General features: G+C 40.6%; 1 protein-coding gene across 2 annotated transcripts in view; it reads right to left on the bottom strand.

The window, feature by feature from the left end:
* Window positions 1-1032: 1032 nt before the first annotated feature.
* The window catches only part of LOC144791380 (glypican-5-like), a 1511072-nt gene continuing 1492761 nt past the window's right edge, over window positions 1033-19343 (bottom strand). For both annotated transcript variants that reach the window (XM_078666067.1, XM_078666066.1), the window contains one exon: window positions 1033-3688. In XM_078666067.1, coding sequence (XP_078522193.1) covers window positions 3486-3688 — 203 coding nt within the window. In that variant the 3' untranslated portion in view covers window positions 1033-3485. The remainder of the gene's footprint in view (window positions 3689-19343) is intronic.

Genomic DNA, 19343 nt, shown 5'->3' with positions numbered 1-19343 from the left:
TTTGGGAATCCCAGACATTGTAAGAGAGCCCCACTTTTTGATCCCATTTAAAGACCTGTCTGCACATATTTCTATATGACTGATTGCAACCAGCAGCTGTGACTGCTTCTCAAAGCATAGTTACAGCATTTTCTTCCAAAGTTGATACTGCATGCAGTGCAAAACACTTGGCAAGCACACACTTTAAAGGGCCTGAAGTTGCCACGCTGTACAATTTGCACGTTACAGTGACTGCTGAATATATCAATGCAGTAAGAGATGGGGCCATTTTTTATTTGTTTAATGTTTCAAGACTATATGATACGGGAGAGGATGCTGTGCAGTGGTCAGAGCTACTGACTAGGGATCTGGGTTCGAGACTCGGCTTCGGGTCAACATCCTGTGATTCTGGGCAAATCACTTATTCTTCCAATGCCCATGGACAGCGCATGGATACCCTCACAGGTGAAAAGCTGCGCTATATAAATCTACAAATTAAATTTTAATTCATACGTTCCCACTGCTTTATAAACCATGCATTCTCACTAAATGAATTTGCTTTCAAATGCACCATTTGTCAATCATTTTTCTCAGTAGGAGGACCCACCCTGCACTCCATGTTTGTATAATTAAGCCTGCTCACTACATAAGTCATACCAAACTTTTTATGTCTCACTACTTTCAAAGGTCACCAGCCGCCACTGAGTTAACAAACAACTCTCCTATTGGTCTCCGATAAGAGTTTTGCTTCCCCATTAAAAACCAAATACGTAAAGATTCATTCTAATGCGTCTAATATTGACTCTTAGGTAGATGATATCTGATACATCTTCTAACATTGTGAATACAATCTTATGGAATTGAGAACTGCAGCCAAACTCCACTAGCCTTTTAGAGGAACAGAGACACATAGACACAACCATGCATTCTCTCTCACCAAATAGCTTCCACATTCGAATCTACTACACACTGTTTCATCCACTGCTCTGAAAGTCTGCAGATATTTGATCACATTATATTAAATTACAGAAATAAAAACAGACAGGACATTACTTTTAGATTCGCCATGAGTGTACTTTAATTCTTCACATAGCAAGTACATTTAATGCCCATATCGTCCACAAAACCATAGTTGAATGTAGGAATCCGAATCCCTGCCTTGGTAAATGAATAAGGATCTGTAAATCACTTTTTTCATCTCCAGCTTTTACAGGCATCACCACTCCCTGATTATAATTCATGCATCACTGTATTCAGTTGGATACAAATTTCAACATTGTTTCAATTTTTATTCCATTCTCGCACATTCAATCAAATTGTTAGTCTATAAAGTAAGAAAGACTCCGTAGAGGAAGCTATATCTTAGGGGCGCGCTGTACTCTCCATTTTCCTCTGAGTTCCCTAAGATCAGCACAAGTTTTCGCCGTATCTCATCGGAATCAATGGAAAGTGAAGACGCTTGACGATATATCACATCTGAGTTCATGTGCCCCCAGCGAATGCAATTAAAGAACTTAAAAAAAACTATTTTACATACAAAATTCTAAAAGTGCCCGATGATACTTATGTCATCGCACAAACGTCTATAAAGTGGTGTAAGTTGGTTTTTTCTCTAGACTCGCTCAACTCCTCTGGGGAAACAGCCTTTACAATGAGCTTTTTACCTCGTTGTGCATTTACCACAGATTTTTTAGCACGCATATTGTTACAGCGCATATGCATTTACAACGCATTTAAGGTAAGCTAGGGGGTTCCCCCCACAAATACATTGTTTTTAAATCTGAACACAATGCGTGATATTGGCATGCACTGTAAATGCATATTCGCAGTAAAAACATCCATGATAATAAATGCGTGTCAAAGGCATGCAATGTATTTACCTGAGTTGTATCGTCATACAACCCTCCTCTGCAGTAGCATCTGGTTGAAAATAAGGTCTCACCACTTCGGTGTTCTGTTGCTTGGTATGGGAGCTGAATGCCATTTTCAGCCTCTGAGGGTCATCCTGCGAGTCCGCAACACAGTTATGTCTGGTCTGCACAATAATGAAATGTGCCCTACCCGGTTCTCCTTTTTTTCGCCCCCAGCAACGTTTGAATTTCCCACGATTTTGGCACAAAATACCATACAACATCTATTTTGGTACAGCAGCGTTGTCTCTAGGGATAACCTATGAACAGCTGTCTACTCCCCAAAAAAGTGAATGAGTTACTGTACCCCCAACCACAAGGTCTCTACTGCTGTTGCTGCCGGATAGAAGTTGGGTTGTTGGGTAAAAGTTAATTATTTTATTAAAGTGGATTACTAAATTTAAGGAAAGCATGAAATACAACAAACATAACCATGCTTTTACTCCTCTGCAATCTTTTCTACCCCCAACAAACAAATGGAGGGAGTGATGTACTCCAAGTTCTCGAGTCCTGAGTGCAGATCCTCCCTTGGGCCATCAAAAAGGCAACCCCAAAAGTTATTTCTTGAGGATCAGTTTCAGAACTTCAGTAGCAGAAAAGCAGATGGGCCATATGGGCACCCAGTGAAAGATCAAACTAGTTTTGAAGTCTTGCTTATGCCTTCAAAAATACATACTCAGTATCAACTGAACCACTATTCCCCGAAAGGAAACTTTTTCTCTGGCACAGAAGTAGTGGAATTCTTTAGAGTCAGGCTCGGACATTTTGTCTTCCAGCTGTGTCAAACATTCCGCGTTTGAAAGCCTGCCCCAAAACCCAGAGTTCAAAGGTCCATCTGTCTCTAGAAGGCTTTCGAGTTGGTAGCTTACTGTAGACTTGGCTAGGTTTTCCATTAAGTTTTTAGGTCCAATTGCTGTGTGCAAAGCAGCAGCGGACACTGTCTTAACTCCCACAACGTATGGAAGCATTCTCTGGTTTTCCAGGTTATAAGTGTCACCGAGGTGTTTAGGTGAGTACAAGAGACACTGTAGCTCTACTTAGCCTTTTTTGGGCATATTATATCCAAAGACGTCTTACCTACCTTGAGTGCACGCACTCAATATTTGGCCATTACATAATGCAATGACATATATAGAAGCCATTTGCAAGCCTCGATTTCAATTTTAATCCTTTATATGCACATGACATACATCTTGGTCTTGATATAGCCTGGGCCACTTTGCTTCATAACCTTCAAAAAAAATCTTGGTTTCTCTGACTTTAAGCATATGTTCTTGCAAATTGAAGCAATCAGGATGGTGTGGGCATGATCCAGTAATGTCAGTGTCACATAAGTCACTCTGTATACCACAGTCACAGGATTTATTAGCTTACCCCTCTTCATATCTTCATCAGATAAAAAAACATCATCAAGGGATACTCCTCAATCTACATTAAATTCTGAATTATAAAACAATTGCAGATTACTCTTTTTTTTAGCAAGTAACCTAACATATCTTGAAAAATTGAGCAAAGTAGTTCGACATTGTGTTTGCAAGGCTGCAAGTAAAAGTCTGGGAATATAACTTTTCATAAAGTTGTTCCTACGCAATAGAGCTATCCCAAATATTGGAAGAAGCACACTAACACTGTAATCATAAAAACAGAAGAACTTGAAACTCGGTAGCTGTTATTTCCAGGAATCTTGTGCTTTGCAGTGGATTTTGTGGTAGTGTTTCGTGTAGGGTTGTCTGCCTTGTTCACAATTGCTACTTGTTCATTAATGTCATCTTCATGTGCTTTTCTTCCTGTTTTTGAATCTGAAAATAAGATGATACAGATAGTTATTCAGTTTTGTTTGATAGAGTTATTCATTTAGAATTTTGCTAATAATCATTTTGAGGTCCATTTTTTCACTGGTATAAAAGAGTTGAGGCCACAGTAACAGCCTCTTGCTTGAAACCCCGACACAACGTTGTACAACAGAGGCTAGGAATAACAATGAAAGTGTAAGGTGGTCTAATAGCACAACATCTTTCTTGTATTTGAATGAACCAATGAAAAGGCATAAGTGATGTTGTAAGGTGAATGTAAGAAGCAATACATCTCAGTGGAACAACAACAAAGGCCCTGGAGATTAAGAAAGCAATAGCTAGGGCTAGGGGAGAGCACTCACAATCACAAAGATGCACTCACCAAGGTGGTCAAATGTTAGCTATCCATGGATGGCAATCTAGAAACCATAGATAACAGATAGCTATATAAATAGTGAGTTCTGTATGGAACTGATGCTTTGACTGTTGCTGGTATAGGAGTTAATATTTGAAGGCTTAATAGGAGAGTTTTCCAGTCCAACAGAACATGGATGTCAAATTACCTAATTTTCAAGGCAACAATCAAAGGCTATGAAGTGCCTAGAATACCAAAAAGAGGATCTTCAGAATGTCCTAGTGTACACTGAGAACCAGCTGCCCTAAAGCGAGAAAGCAGAGGTGGAAGTTATTGTTGGGAGACTTGAGAGACTTTGGAACATTTCAATGCTATATGAGTACTGAGGGGGGCTGACATGGAGGTTGTTACAACACTCAAGCTTTCTTCACATTAATACAGCATGCAGTGAGAGGTTGGGTTAACTCTTGTATACATTGAGTCAGTGGAGGTCAGTAGAAGTGTCATAGAGGAAATAAAAAAGGAAAATTGTAAGTGACTGCAAAAAATGAACCCTATGTTCGTAGCTCTAAGGCATGTCCCTTAGCCTAGTGGTCTTGAGGAAAATCAAGCAATATCAAAAGTAAGAATGCTGGTCTTCAGCACTAACCAGGTCACTGGTTATTTGGTCTACATTAGAAAGGTGGCTTCTCAAGCTGCCTTCTCGTGCTAGGTAGCTGAAGATTAGAAGTCAAGTCTCAACTTAAAGCAGTGCTTAATTTGTGCAGGTGTTTTCTGGTGCTTTGCACTGACACTCATTTCTAAACTCTAGCACCTACTGATTAAAATCCACAACATGGTGGCACTGTGTGCGTAATTTATAAACAAAGGGGCATTTGTACAAGCCCCTATCGCCACCATACCGTCACCTATAGTGACGTTGTGGTGGAGATAGGGGCTGCGCCTTATGTACAAGGTAGCGTTAAGCCACTTAACGTGGTTTAGCGCTGCCTTGTACATAAGGCCCCCTTTCAAGCTATGGTTAGTGTGAAAGGGGCATGCAGTGGGTGTTGTGGTGGGCGCAACACCCATTGTATTTGACGCTGCCTCCTATGTAAAAGGGGGACGTACATAGGAGGCAGCGCCAAAATTAAGACCAGGAAAATCCTCATCTTAAATTGGTGAAACGAGGAGAAATGCATTGTTTCTCCTTGTTTCTGCTTTTTCCATGTGTACTGCCTTGTGCAGCAAACATGGATAAAGCAAAATGCCATGGTTTGTTTATGTACAGGAACGTGCCCCTTCTGTACATAAATAAACCTTTTTAAAAAATGTCATTTTATAACTTTTATGTATGCTGCATGAGGCAGCACACATGAAAGTGACAGAATGACATTTTAGGATTGTTTATGTGCAGGAAGGGACACCTTCCTACACATAACCAATCCTCCCCTGCACACAGATACCCTTGCACTCTGGTGCAAGGGTGCCTGCGTTGGTACTAAGTTGTTAAACTTAGCGCCATTGCAGGGGGAAACGCAAGGCTGCACCACATTCTTGTAAATATGGTGCAGCCTTGCATTTCGGAAGTGGCGGAGCGTGCCGAAAAGCTAAGGAGGCTAACGACACCCTCTGCCACTTCCTAGTACATATCCCCCAAAGTTCATTAGTGGAGCATTTAATTGTTTCATTTATAAAACTCGGACTTAAACATGAAGTTTAAACTGACGTGAGTTGAACCAACTGCAGTTGCCCCATGAGAAATACCTTGGCCCTGGCACTTCATTTTATGCAAATTAAGCACTGACTTAAAGAAAGCTTTGTAAGATCAAGTTGAGGTGCAGTATAACACATTTAGCACCGCTGCAAAAACAGATATGAATGTCTACCAGGGTTATCAGTTTTTATAAAGGCACACCAATTTACTAATATCTTAACATTTATGAATGCATGCAGATGAAAAGCAAAATTCAAAAATCAAAGCACACTCAAAACATATATACAAAAAAGTTATGCTCTGTAGCTGCCACGTTGAATCAGAGCATCTGGATATACACACTAGATCAGTGGTCTTCAAACTTTTTAATGCTGCGCCCGCCCCCCATGTGAAAGAATTATAATAATCGGGCACCCCCTCGTAATTTTTCACAATGATTCTATTAAACTGGCAATATTTAGCTATATCTAGACTTATTTAAAAATTGCAATTAAGTTCAGAAACCGTTTTAAAAATGCGATCATATACATGATTGCCAAACATGCTATTCTGGAGTCCTAAAGTTAGTAGTCCTAACTTTACTACTCCTAAACTGAGACAAATTCTAAGTTCAAGACTTTCGGTATTCACAGAAGGCATTTAGGAGTCCTAAAGTTAGGACTCCTAACTTCTGTGAATACCAAAATGAGTAAGTGCCTTCTGTGAATAACAAAATGGTAGTAAGTTTAGGATTTTGTCTTAAATTAGTTCTGTGAATCGGGCCCTACGAGAGGAAGCCTTACTCACATCTCGCTGTATTTCAGTGGAGTGTGATTGTTTATTTCATTCTCTTTCCATTATTTACAATTTACAATTAAGGGACTCCAAGCCCTTGCTATTGCTTTTATTAAAACTGGATGTCTCCCCCAACATGTCCTTATAGAGTTATGTGCCACCTGCCTGTGAACGCTAGGCAGAATGAAGTGTTTATAAAATAGCCAATAGTTGAAGAATTAAAGCCACCGCAAGCGGTGTTGACTTGAGCAGAGGGAGGCCTGGGGAAATTTAAATGTTTCAAACTGCAAGTAGGAAGTGATAGAAAAGTGACCCAGATTAAATGGGAGGCCGAACAGATGCACTGCAATCTTAGCCTGTGGGAATGACAAATAAGAAACAGTAGGAAAGAAGACACGTACCTGGAAGCAAGTGTGAGAAGTACATTCTCAAATCGGGTGCACGTGTACCCCCCATTTAGTCATGTAACATCAGCAAAGGGACCACAAAGTAGCAGAAAATGTATTCGAAATGACAAGCCTGTGATCACAAATGCCAGCAAACCCAGATATTCTTCAAAGACTTTCTCAGTGTCAGTAAGCGGGATTTGATTAATCATTTGGTGGCCACGGCAACAGTGGCAGCCGGCACGGATCTGGGGTGGTGTGGCAGGAGGCGAGGGGATAAGGTAGAGTAAAGAAAGAAAAATACACTTACCTCCTTGCCGCACTGTCCCATGTAGTCTCTCCTTCGTCGGCCGCACAGGAAGCAGTCAGGCTCCCCTGAACCAATCACAACGCTGCAATGCAGCATTGTGATTGGTCTGAGCTCCTCAATTCGGCGCTCAGACGAGGTTCGGGGGCCTGTGCATGTTCTCCACCCAGGCTGTAATTCGCCTGGGTGAAGATCATGCTAAGTGCGCATGACTGTTTGGCAAGCACGAAACGGCCGGCCCAAAGTGCCATGCGCACTACTCCCCCCCTGCCCTGCGAGCAGAGCAACCCACCCGCCCCCATGCTGCAGCAGCAGGAACAAATAAAATGATAATAACATCATGTTATTATAATTTCATTTTTCCTTTCCTTCACTGCTGCAACATATTGGGGCGATGCTTTTCCGCCTCAGCGGAGGAGTCACCAAAGCACGACAACTGTTGTATCAACATTTTACCGCAGCGGTGTGTCTTTAACAAGTCAGGACTCAGGATCATCCTTAGTTATTTATTTAGATGTTTAACATGGTAGAAAAATTGCAAGTTTCAGCGATCCTAAACAATGAAATTAGAGAGCCTTAAGAAACTGGGCCAGATTTACGATGCCCTTGAGTTGCCATCGCGTCACGCAAGACTGCACAAGGAAATACAAGGGCTTCAGTGAGATTTACTAAGCCACAAAGAGCCACCTTGTGTGACTTTGCGTATCTTAGCACACATAGAAAGAGGAAAAAGCTTCTGTGGATTGTTTGTGTACAGGAAGGTGTGCCTTCCTGCGCAAAACAATCCTGGCTGTAACGCAAGCACTCTTGCACTATGGCACAAGGGTGCTTGCATTGGTGCTTGGCAATCACAAATGCGTCAGCGCAGAGAGAGCGCAGGAATGCGCCATAGGTCCGTAAATATGGTGCATTCCTGGCCTCTCCTGCTGTCTCCCTGTCATGCAGTGAAGCAAGTTGACTTGCTGCATTGTGTTGCGCGTTTCTTTAGTAAATCTGGGCCTGGAAGTATAAACTTGCACAAAACATGTCAATGATGTGTGGACAGAGAGGGTCGGTGCTATTGTGTCCCTTCTACTAGAAAAGAAGAGAGGCACTAATATATATAGCCTTGGAGCTGCTAGGAATGGAAAGCTTATATTGTGGACAGCAAGCATGGATTTAGGGGATGCACCATTGGAGGGGCTCATGTGGAGCCTACTGGAAGCATTGAATTTTAAACTGCATCCATCCAGGACTTATATTGGACTTTGGAATTCCTAAGGCCGCACGTAAAATAATGCAATAGCCCATTTGGGAACGTGATATGCCGAACGATGGAACTCCAAGGCCCATAATGCACCTTCCTGACTATAAATACCCAAGAAGAAGTAGATTCATGAAATGCGTTGGCACAAGTCAGGTGCTTCCAATTATCTCCTACTGCGCACGCCTATACCAATTAAAGCCGATGGGGAAAGGCGACTTGCATGTTCCAAGACAAGGCCTCTGCTGGCAAGCTGTTAATAAAATGAGTGAGCCTTACAAATTTCTTCATGGCCTCGCCTCTTTGGGGTTCATGTTGTGTGGATTTATTTCGGCTTGATCCGGCCATGAGAAGAAGCCCACCCGCGGCTGCGGGGTCTGTTACGGCACCAAGCTGGTGCTGCATCATACAGGAAGAAAGCGAGCTGGCGCCATTACAGGCATCTACAAAGCAGGGCAGGTCCCCACTTGGACAGTTGCATCAACCCACTTGGATAACACTTTTTTAACTTTGACTGGGATAGCCCACCCACTGAGGAATACGAAGTGCACACTACAACATCCAGAAGGCCATGAGGATGGCAACGCCCAGTGGGGCAGGTTTGTGTATTTGAACTGTGCCCGCAGATCTGCGCTTTCATTTGGTCATGAACATGCCACTGAAGAAGGGATTTTTTACTCCTGAAACGCGTCTGGCGTATCAACATACTGATGCATGTTCCAAGACAAGGTCTCTGCTGGCAAGCTGTTAATAACACGAGTGAGCCTTACAATTTCTTCGTGGCTTTGCCTCTTTGGAGTTCCTGTTGTGTGTATATATATATATATATATATTATATTTTATATATATATATATATATATATATATATATATATATATATATATATATATATATATATATATACTCGCTTACCCGTCGTGCGTTGCTGCGATCTCCGGAGAAAGGAAATTTAAGGAAACTCGTTATGATAACATTCAATTTACATTGTGTCATTTTTATTGAAACTTATTAATTTTAATATGGAAAACATTTCAAAGTGTCGTTTTGATTCTATTTATTTTTTCGAGTGCTTGTGGATACAAGATTTTTTGTTTTTCTGTTTAGTGCGTACATCAGTATTCAAAAGATTATGAGGGCCCTGGGGGGCCGATATTTAAAAAAATGTTATGCCAGAAACCTTCACGGGAGTGTATTCAACAACTTCCCAAAGTTTCCTGGCGATCGGATGAATGCTGTTTTAATTCTATTTATTTATTCGAGTGCTTGTGGATAGACAATTTTTTGTTTTTTCGTCTTGTTCGTACATCAGTATTCGAAAGATTATGAGGGCCCTGGGGGGGGGGGGCAATTTAACAACAAATTTATACCAGAAACCTTCGCGGGAGTATACTCAACAACTTCCCAAAGTTTCATGGCGATCGGATGAATGGTGTTTTAATTCTATTTATTTATTCGAGTGCTTGTGGATACACGACTTGTTGTTTTTCCGTCTGGTGCATACATCAGTATTCAAAAGATTATGAGGGCCCTGGGGGGGCGATATTTAAACAAAATGTATACCAGAAATCTTTGCGGGAGTGTACTCAACAACTTCCCAAAGTTTCATGGCGATCGGATGAATGGTGTTTTAATTCTATTTATTTAATTGAGTGCTTGTGGATACACGACTTGTTGTTTTTCCGTCTGGTGCATACATCAATATTCGAAAGATTATGAGGGCCCTTGGGGGCCGATATTTAAAAAAATGTTATGCCAGAAACCTTTACGGGAGTGTACTCAACAACTTCCCAAAGTTTCATGGCGATCGGATGAATGGTGTAGTAATGCATAAAGGACAAACAGACAGACAGACATTCGTTTTTATATATATATATTATATATATATATATTATATATATATATATATATATATATATATATATATATATATGTGTATATATGTATATATGTGTATATATATATATATATATATATATATATATATATATATATATATAAAATATCATTGAAAAAAACAAAGGTTAAAGTGATGCTTTAGTTAGGTGTTGAAGTAAGGTAAAAACCCATGTTTAAAAAACAAAACCACTCTGAAATTCACCAGTTATAGTTTACTGAGCTAACTATAACTGGTGTCTGCCATGCACTGCTATGACCTCACATATTAAATCACTCTTGGCATGTTAAATATATATACACATGCACATATATATCTCCAAAAAGCAATGCGGTCTCTGTTGTTGCTGCGCCTCCTAGCTGGTGCAGACGTGGCAAACAGACCGTGTTTCCCCCATATCTTATCTACAAGGCATTGCTGCACCTGTCTTTTTTTTAGTGCAATAGCAACACCACCGATGCTTTTCAACCAGTCTTTCTCACGTGTTATTAAGCATAGATTGAGGTATTTCCTTACATATATAGAAACAAAATGACTCTTTTTGCATGATCATCCCTTTGCTAATGCTGCAGGTGTTAGACTCTGAGATTGCACTGAAGCGTACTAATCAAACCTGTGGCAGTGGTCTGACCCTTAAACGTTTAATGTTGGGTTGGCTTATATCCAATTGGTATAACTTTATTTACTTATTATAGCCTAGTATATGGTACCAGGAGTATTTGGGTCTGTAAGTTAAGTGTCTCAGCAGGCTGTAGCACTTATGTGTCCTCCTAGAGGTGACAAAGTAAAACACATGTCACCCAGCCTGCAACTGCAGAGTGGCAGAGCAGTTTTAAACTTCTACCTCGGCTTTGCCACTTAAACTAATGGCAAAACTCAAATCACCCACTGGTGAGTAAAGGGTTGCATGCTGACCACCCAGCTGTACTGCCTACTCCTGAATGGGACTACTAAAGTTGGTACCTCAAGGTATTACATTAACAGTCACATTAAACCAGACTAGATTGCAATAAATCAGCTGTTCCTAACAGTCCGCTTTCTTCGTGTTTTGGCAGCCAGTGAACAAGGGTAATGGGCATGCTCGAAACGCGTATGGCTTCATTTGGGGAGCGGATGGCATGCTGTGTAGTATTCATGAAAATGTAAAGTACCCCGCAATTATTGTATAATCAACAGAAAACATGGTATGATGTTTCCATTGTGCAATGACAATTATATTTCATGTGCTTCTAATTTGAACAAATATATATGTTTCTACCAATATTGTCTCTAAAAAGTGCTAAGATTTTTTATGTAAAATGTACTACCAGCAAACGTTATATATAGTGTAATTTGAATTTGCAAATCTGTTCATCTCATGTTACACACCAATACTAAGTTGCAGTCCGATTGCAGTACCAAACTGAATTGTACCCGTGAGTACAAGAAATTATGTAGGTCATCAACAATGTTTAGACTATTAGGGGATTGGTATCTAGATCTAATATGTATCGGGTTTCTAATTGTCTAAGCAATATTTCTTGATTTCCCCCCCTCCTCAGGTTTGGTATTGCATCTATGACAAATATTTCAAACAATTAAGATTGGTGTTGTGGTGCTGTTTGAAATAATGAGCAACAGGGTAAGAGGAATCTGAATTTGCTTTGGCTCTCAAATGCTGGAGAATTCTTACGTGGATCTGTAGTTTGGTGCTCTCAATATATTGTAGTTTACAGGTACATTCTAAAATGTAAACGGCAAATTCAATTTTACATGTAAATAGCTCATCTAAATTCACTGGTCTTTAACTGAATGCCGTGTTGTATTAACCCAAAATCGGCATGCCCTACATGAACTACATTTAAAAAATACCTTTCTTGATGTGAGCCAATGACTGGTTTGTGTTCATTCATAGCTGCTCTTGATCAAAGCACTGCTCATAGATGGTGCTCGTCGAGATGTAATATTAGGCTTCTGAGGAAGTATAGGTCCTATAGACGGATCAGTTAAGACTATGGGCCATTGTTTGTTAAGTATGGACCTTATCTATTTTTTTTGTTTGTTACGTGTAGTAATTAATCTGATGTTGGACTCATCACTTGTTTTGTTGTATTTTCATTTTTTTTTCTTATCACTTGTGCTACCCCTAAATAGGATAGTCTCCCTGGTTTCATGATTGGCTCTATTGGGAGCTTGAATGATGATCTTAGTCGAGTAAACACACTCCAAGATTCTTTGTTTAGCTTCATTCTGAAATTTGGTTAAATCACTTTCCTGAATACAGATCCTAAATAGCCTAAGCCTTTCACCATAAGGAATGCTATTCTTTAAGTGTCTAGGATGAAAACTAGAGGTGTGGAGTATTGAATCCCAGCTGTTGTTTTCCTATGCAGCTTGGACTCGATTCCATTGTTCTCTATATAGACCTGTACGTCTAGAAAATCAATTGTTTGTATATTGATGTGTGCCGTAAATTCTAAGTTCCCTGTATTCAAATAGATTTTTTCATCAACATTTTCAGCGCTCACTACCAACACTTTCCAAATGATAAACACATTGTCTATATAGCAAAGCCAACAAACAACATGGTTCTCCCAATCTGCAAGATGTTCCACCATTAGTACATGCTCCTCCCAGCAGCCCATGTGTAAACATGCACAAATGGGGGAGAAGCAAGCACCCCTGGCCACTCACCTCAAATAATGAAAAATTTAATTATTAAAATGAAAGAAATTTTTATTCAAGCACCAGGTGCTCATGGTCAATAACATGATGAAATGAAATGAAATGATTACGCACTTGTATAGCGCATCTCGGTGCTTGTACGAATACCGCCAAGGAAACTCTTCCTGGCCTTTCCCTGTGAGGAGCCCACTCCTGGGAACCCCCAAGGTGAAGTCAGGCATCCTCAGCGTTGTTGGGGCCGTTGTAGAGATTAAGCAAGCTATTGCCCAGAGGTGCAGAGTGGGACATATGATTAGAATAGGCACCGAGGCGAGAATTATCAGGTCCGAGGAAATTGAGCCCGAGACCCGCCGAGGCGGGAATTGAACCCTGGTCCCGGCCAGACTACTGCATCAGGGTCTGCCGCTCTAACCATTGAGCCACACTTCTCTACTAATGTCATTAGTAAGTATTCATTGGACCACGGAATGTCATATATTCTTCTGAAGAAATTGCCAGTGTCTTGAATAAACGATGGAACACTCAACACATATTCTGGTAAAAAAAGGGTCAGCATATTGAGATGTTCTTTCAAAAATACTATTTCTGGCTGAAATGATTGGTCTTCCTGGTATCAGAACAATGTTTATGAATTTAAGGGATGAAATATAAGACTGGCATGGTAATTGCGTAGGAACAAATGTTAATCTTTCGTTAACAGTCCCTATTTTTTCCACCTAGTTAGTTCATCTTTAATTTTTTTCTTTCTCTCTCTCATATGTTGTATATTGACCCTCTTGTAGCATGTATCACCATTGAGATGTTTATATACTTCCGTTAGATAATCTTTTTTTGGCCATACCACTATATTGCCTCCTTTATCTGTACTTCTGATTATAACTTGGTTGTTATTTTGTAGCGAGCGAATTAGGCTATGGTATTTTTTATCATGATATATATATATATATATATATATATATATATATATATATATATATATATATATATATATATATATATATATTTTTTTTAACCAAATACCAGAAGCATTTCAGGAGGGCACACAACAGAATTCCCACCTTCCAGTTTTCACACAAACTTGCTTGTCATGTCACGCTGCATTAAGTCTGTTCCCAACGCGTTTCAAGGATGTGCTCCTCTTCGTCAGGGGCTTGCTTATTAAGAAAAAGGAACGGCCAATCCTTCTTTTATTTTCATGGCATCAGCATTTCTTTTATTAATTACAACCATCAGTTGGCCCGCCTTCATCAAGCGGCATGCTGGGACATGGAGTCCATCACTATTCCCTAAGTGTGCTGCATCCAACTGGAAATGGTTTCCTGCAGCAGCCTGAATGGTGCTCCTCCCCAGGACAGGGCTGCCCTGTTGTTTACTGAAATGCTTCGGGTATTTGGTTAAAAAGTAAACAGCAGGGCAGCCCTGTCCTGGGGAGGAGCACCATCCACATAAAGATTTGAGAGGCTGCTGCAGGAAACGATTTCCAGCTGGATGCAGCACAGAGTTCTACAGTGGTGTTGATGGTTGTAATTAATAGAAGAAATGCTGATGCCATGAAAATAAAAGAAGGATTGGCCGTTCCTTTTTCTTAATAAGCAAGCCCCTGACGAAGAGGAGCACATCCTTGAAACGCGTTGGGCACAGACTTAATGCAGCGTGACATGACAGGCAAGTTTGTGTGAAAACCGGAAGGTGGGAATTCTGTTGTGTGCTCTCCTGAAATGCTTCGGGTATTTGGTTAAAAAAAATAAATATATATATATATATATATATATACTGCAACAACCTTTTTAACTTCGAAAAAGGTACTCGGGACACTCCAGGATGCCTAATTAAATGTATTTGCAACAGCAAGTCACAAACATTATGGCGAAACGCATCGGTTTGTGACTTGCTGTTGCAAATACATTGAATTAAACATCCTGGAGTGTCCTGAGTACCTTTTTCGAAGTTAAAAAGGTTGTTGCAGTATACAAAAAAACCGCCGGTTTTTTAGAAGGACCACCGCAAAAGGTAAGCCCTGAACTACTGGCATTTCTTTGGTGGATATATCTATCTATCTATCTATCTATCTATATATATATATATATATATATATATATATATATATATATATATATATATATGTACAAATTGTAAATATTGATGAGTTATTATGGTTTATAGTTTCTATTGTTAACTATGAATTGTATTTATGTGGTTATGTTCGATTTGCACATTCCAATATGGCGCTCATGGAAATTTCATGAGCAGTCCTACCTCTCTTTCTCTGAAAACTTTCACGCTGCATTTTAAAAATGAGTCCGTGTACAACACTGGTGTTGACACATTGAGAAAGGGCTGGACCCGAAACGCGTCTGTAAGGACTATTAAATATTTTGGAAGACTGACAAACACCCCGTGAGTGCTGCTTTTTCTTTCCCGGCTGGGGAGGAGATTTTGAGCGACACATGTTACACGGTGTACCACCGTGTTAGCGGCACCCACCACAAGTGCCCCGCCGTTTATGGTACAAACTCAAGCGTGATATATATATATGACAAACAAAGTCCACGCGCAGCATGCAGCAGCGTGAAACCGGCCACACAAGCGAACTTCAAAGAATCCTTTATTCCGGGCAAAAACAGCATGACGCGTTTCGAGGTAACAGACCTCTTAATCATATGCTTTTTTTCTTTTCAATGGTGGGTTCGTTGGCTTATTTTAAACGTAACTAAAACATTGAAGAAGGACAATGTCCATTCATTTAAAGAGGCAGTGAGTTTTTGTGGCATTTTTCATTTTTCACATTTCAAAAACATTTGTTTAGTTAAGGGTTATGAGTACTTGTTTTATTCTTTTATAATGTCTAGTGCAAAGGTCTCATTATGCTTAAGAGTTCACCTTAACTGTATGCACTTCTTTGCTTCACTCGGACTCCAAATCCCACAATGCCTCTTGTCAATCCGACTTTCAGTGATACTCCAATGCTGATCTTGGCAAACTTCACACATGTCACCCCAACACTCTCCAAAGCCTATATATATAACCTACTGGTGTAAGTTATAGTTAGGACCTAATTTCCATAGTACAAGTATTTTATTTTGCTAATAACTTTTGTGGCGTTTTGATGAATCGAAAACGAAATTTACAAAACTATTGTGCCAGTCACTTCAGCTACTGTGTGGAAAGTTTCAGGGTAATTTGTCAAGCGGGGTCAAGAAAAACACATTTTACTCGTGCAATTTCCCATAGGGATTTTAGACATGATTACAGCCCAAACCGCTGAACATCAATTTTGGCAGAAAGCTAGATCTTGCTCCAGAAAGAGTTTTTTTTATTTGGTATAAATCTATTCAGTAGTTTTGGAGTTAATAAAGGAAAAATATTTATGTATATCTAGAGATGTGGATCCACCGCGGAGGTTCTGCACATCCATGCCCCAAAAGCAATGTCTTGATTGGCTGACTGCTACCTGATATAAAAGTTGTGCTGCCATTTTGTGAATTGGGACACAGTTCCTGGGGGCAAATAAAGTAGAAGGTCAAGATAGATGTATCTTGAAAACATAGGACTGATGGAGGGATCTGTGAGGGACCCATCAGAGGGAAGAAATTGTGGGAATTGTTTTGTGTGTGCGAGGATCCACAAAACCACTGCGGGGCTCAGCGCGGCCCACCGTATGAATTCACGGCAGATCCATGGTTCCACACCCCAATTAAAACAACAGATACAAATACACTCACACAACCACTCACACATCCATATAACCACTTACACACCCACACAGACACTGATACATCCACTCAGAGACCCAGAGAACCACACACAGACCCACTCACAGACACACACAGGCAGTCCCATGCCCATTCACACAGCCAGATACACACCCATACAGACACTTACACATGCACTCACATACCCAGACAGCCATTATACAACCATATAGCAAAACACTGACAAAGCAACTCACATACCCATACAGCCACTCAGAGACCCACACAGCCACTTACACACCCACTCAAACACTCACCCATCACACACTCACATGCCCACTCACACACCCATACAGCCACTCACACACCCACTCAGAGACCCAGAAAACCACTCACACACCCATACAGACTCACATACCCAGGCAGACATACATACAGCTACTCACACACCCATACCGTCACAGATACATCCACTCATTGACTCAGGAAACCACTTATAATCCCAATTACAGACCCACGCCTGCACTCACACACCCAGTCAGAGACCCAGAAAACTACTCACCCAGTCTCACATCAATACAGCCATCACCCACCCATACAGTTACTATTACATCCACTCAGAGAACCACTCACACACCCACACAGGCACTCACACACCCAGTCACACACTCAAACACCCACGTACACACCCACACAGCCATTCAATTCAATTAAAAAAAGTCTTTATTCGATTTTCATCATAAAAGACCTACTTGCATACAAATAATACAATTTCATTAATAAAAACATCCCAATTATATTATCACCATAAAATCCATTCAATAAAATCCGATGCTAGTAATGTACATATTAATAAAATTCATAAATATATAAACATAGATAAAAAAGTATTAAATCCAGAAAAGACTTTACAATGAATGCTAATAAAAACAGGTGACACAATGGTGCTAGAGCGAAAAACTATTCTCCACCCGAGGCGCAAGGGAACATCCTCGGGCAACCCTACACCGGATGATCCATGCCCAACTAATGTATTTGGCTACCCCAGTCACTACTACATTGGAAGTGTCAGTTTTCAAGATTCTACTAGCTGTTAGAGCAGATCTTGTACCCAACAGACAGCATACTGGACGCAGCCACTTCCGCCTCGGAGCACAATACAACGGGCAAAGAAAGAGAAAATGGTCTAATGTTTCATCCTGGTCAACACAAGACAAACATTTACTATTGCCCCCCCCCCCGCCCCAGGATTTGGTTAATCCCCTTACGGGCAGAGAACCAGCTCTAAATTGGTGAAAGAGCTTACGATCTAAACTCTTTGATATTATGCCCCAGTAGTCCTCCAAGAGGCGTTTATCTTTGGCATTTAGAAAACTCACACTCACACACCCATGCCACTCACACACCTACTCAGAGACCCACAAAACCACTCACACACCCATGCCACTCACACACCTACTCAGAGACCCACAAAACCACTCACACACCCACTCAGACACCTGTACAGCCACTCACACACCCAGAAACCACTCACACACCCATGTACACACTCTACTGCCACTCACACACTCACTTACAGACCCAGAGAATCACTCATACATCTACTCACATGCCCACACAGGCACTCACACACACCTACTCACAGCCCCTTACACACCCACTCTCACACACACCAGACACTAACACACACTTACAAACCCACACAATTGTGTTGTAACAAATCTACTCCCTCAGCTAGGCAAATAATTTCTTGTGATATTTCTTGAGATGAAGATGCAAAAGTGAAGTGATTACTCTTCTGTTTTCTTCATGAGTATAATTTTTTGTGCAACAATTTGCAAATGTCGGGGAGCTAGGATCAGTCTCTCCTTCTTGCGCCTTCCTCTTCTCCTTTTACTTTCCTCATCTGCTACATTTCAGCCTAAGAAAATTCATTTGGGTGCATACCTAGCTGGGAGATTGTTCATCATCCCTGGCTTTCCAAATGAAGAAATACCACTGTTTCCAAAATACAGAGCGTTTTTGCACAAGATGCTGGTAGGTTGCAAGTATTCACCATCTTCTCACCTTGTGGGTAAGTGAAGAAATTCTACATCAGAAGGTCTTTAGGAAATTGCTCATTTCCAATTGGTGTGGTTTATATTTCAACTAGGTCTTCATCTAGTAGCTGGGCGGATGGAGTATGAAAACCTGCCTGCTTATCCTCATTTTACTGCATTTCTTATTGGGACCTTTTACTGGCAGAAAAAGCTGATGCTTTCTTTTAGTGTATCTTTCTCTATGGTGTCTGAAGAAGGGTGGGATTATGTGTTTCTTGATTTTTGAAAGGGTGGAGTATGTAACCTATCAGATTGTATTTATTTATAGAGTTTTGTATAGCGTGGACTTGACCCTTGGGAATCAGAGCGCTTCACAGATGCATATTGAACATTAGTGATACATTTTTGATTGGCCGTATAAAAACATTTCCTGTACAATGTTTTGTTATCATTTTCAACACATGTCAGCCTTCCTATATAAATGTTCCTGTACAAGACATTCTTATCCGATTCGCACGTAACATTCTGGTACGAGATATTCTTATCCGTTTCAGCTGAACAACAGTGTTTTGTATACAAGGTTCTGAAGAGCTTTCTGTGGGTTTTACCA

The sequence above is a fragment of the Lissotriton helveticus genome, chromosome 11 (assembly GCF_964261635.1).
Source record: "Lissotriton helveticus chromosome 11, aLisHel1.1, whole genome shotgun sequence".
Classification (NCBI taxonomy): domain Eukaryota; kingdom Metazoa; phylum Chordata; class Amphibia; order Caudata; family Salamandridae; genus Lissotriton; species Lissotriton helveticus.
This window is presented reverse-complemented; position numbering and strand designations above follow the sequence as displayed.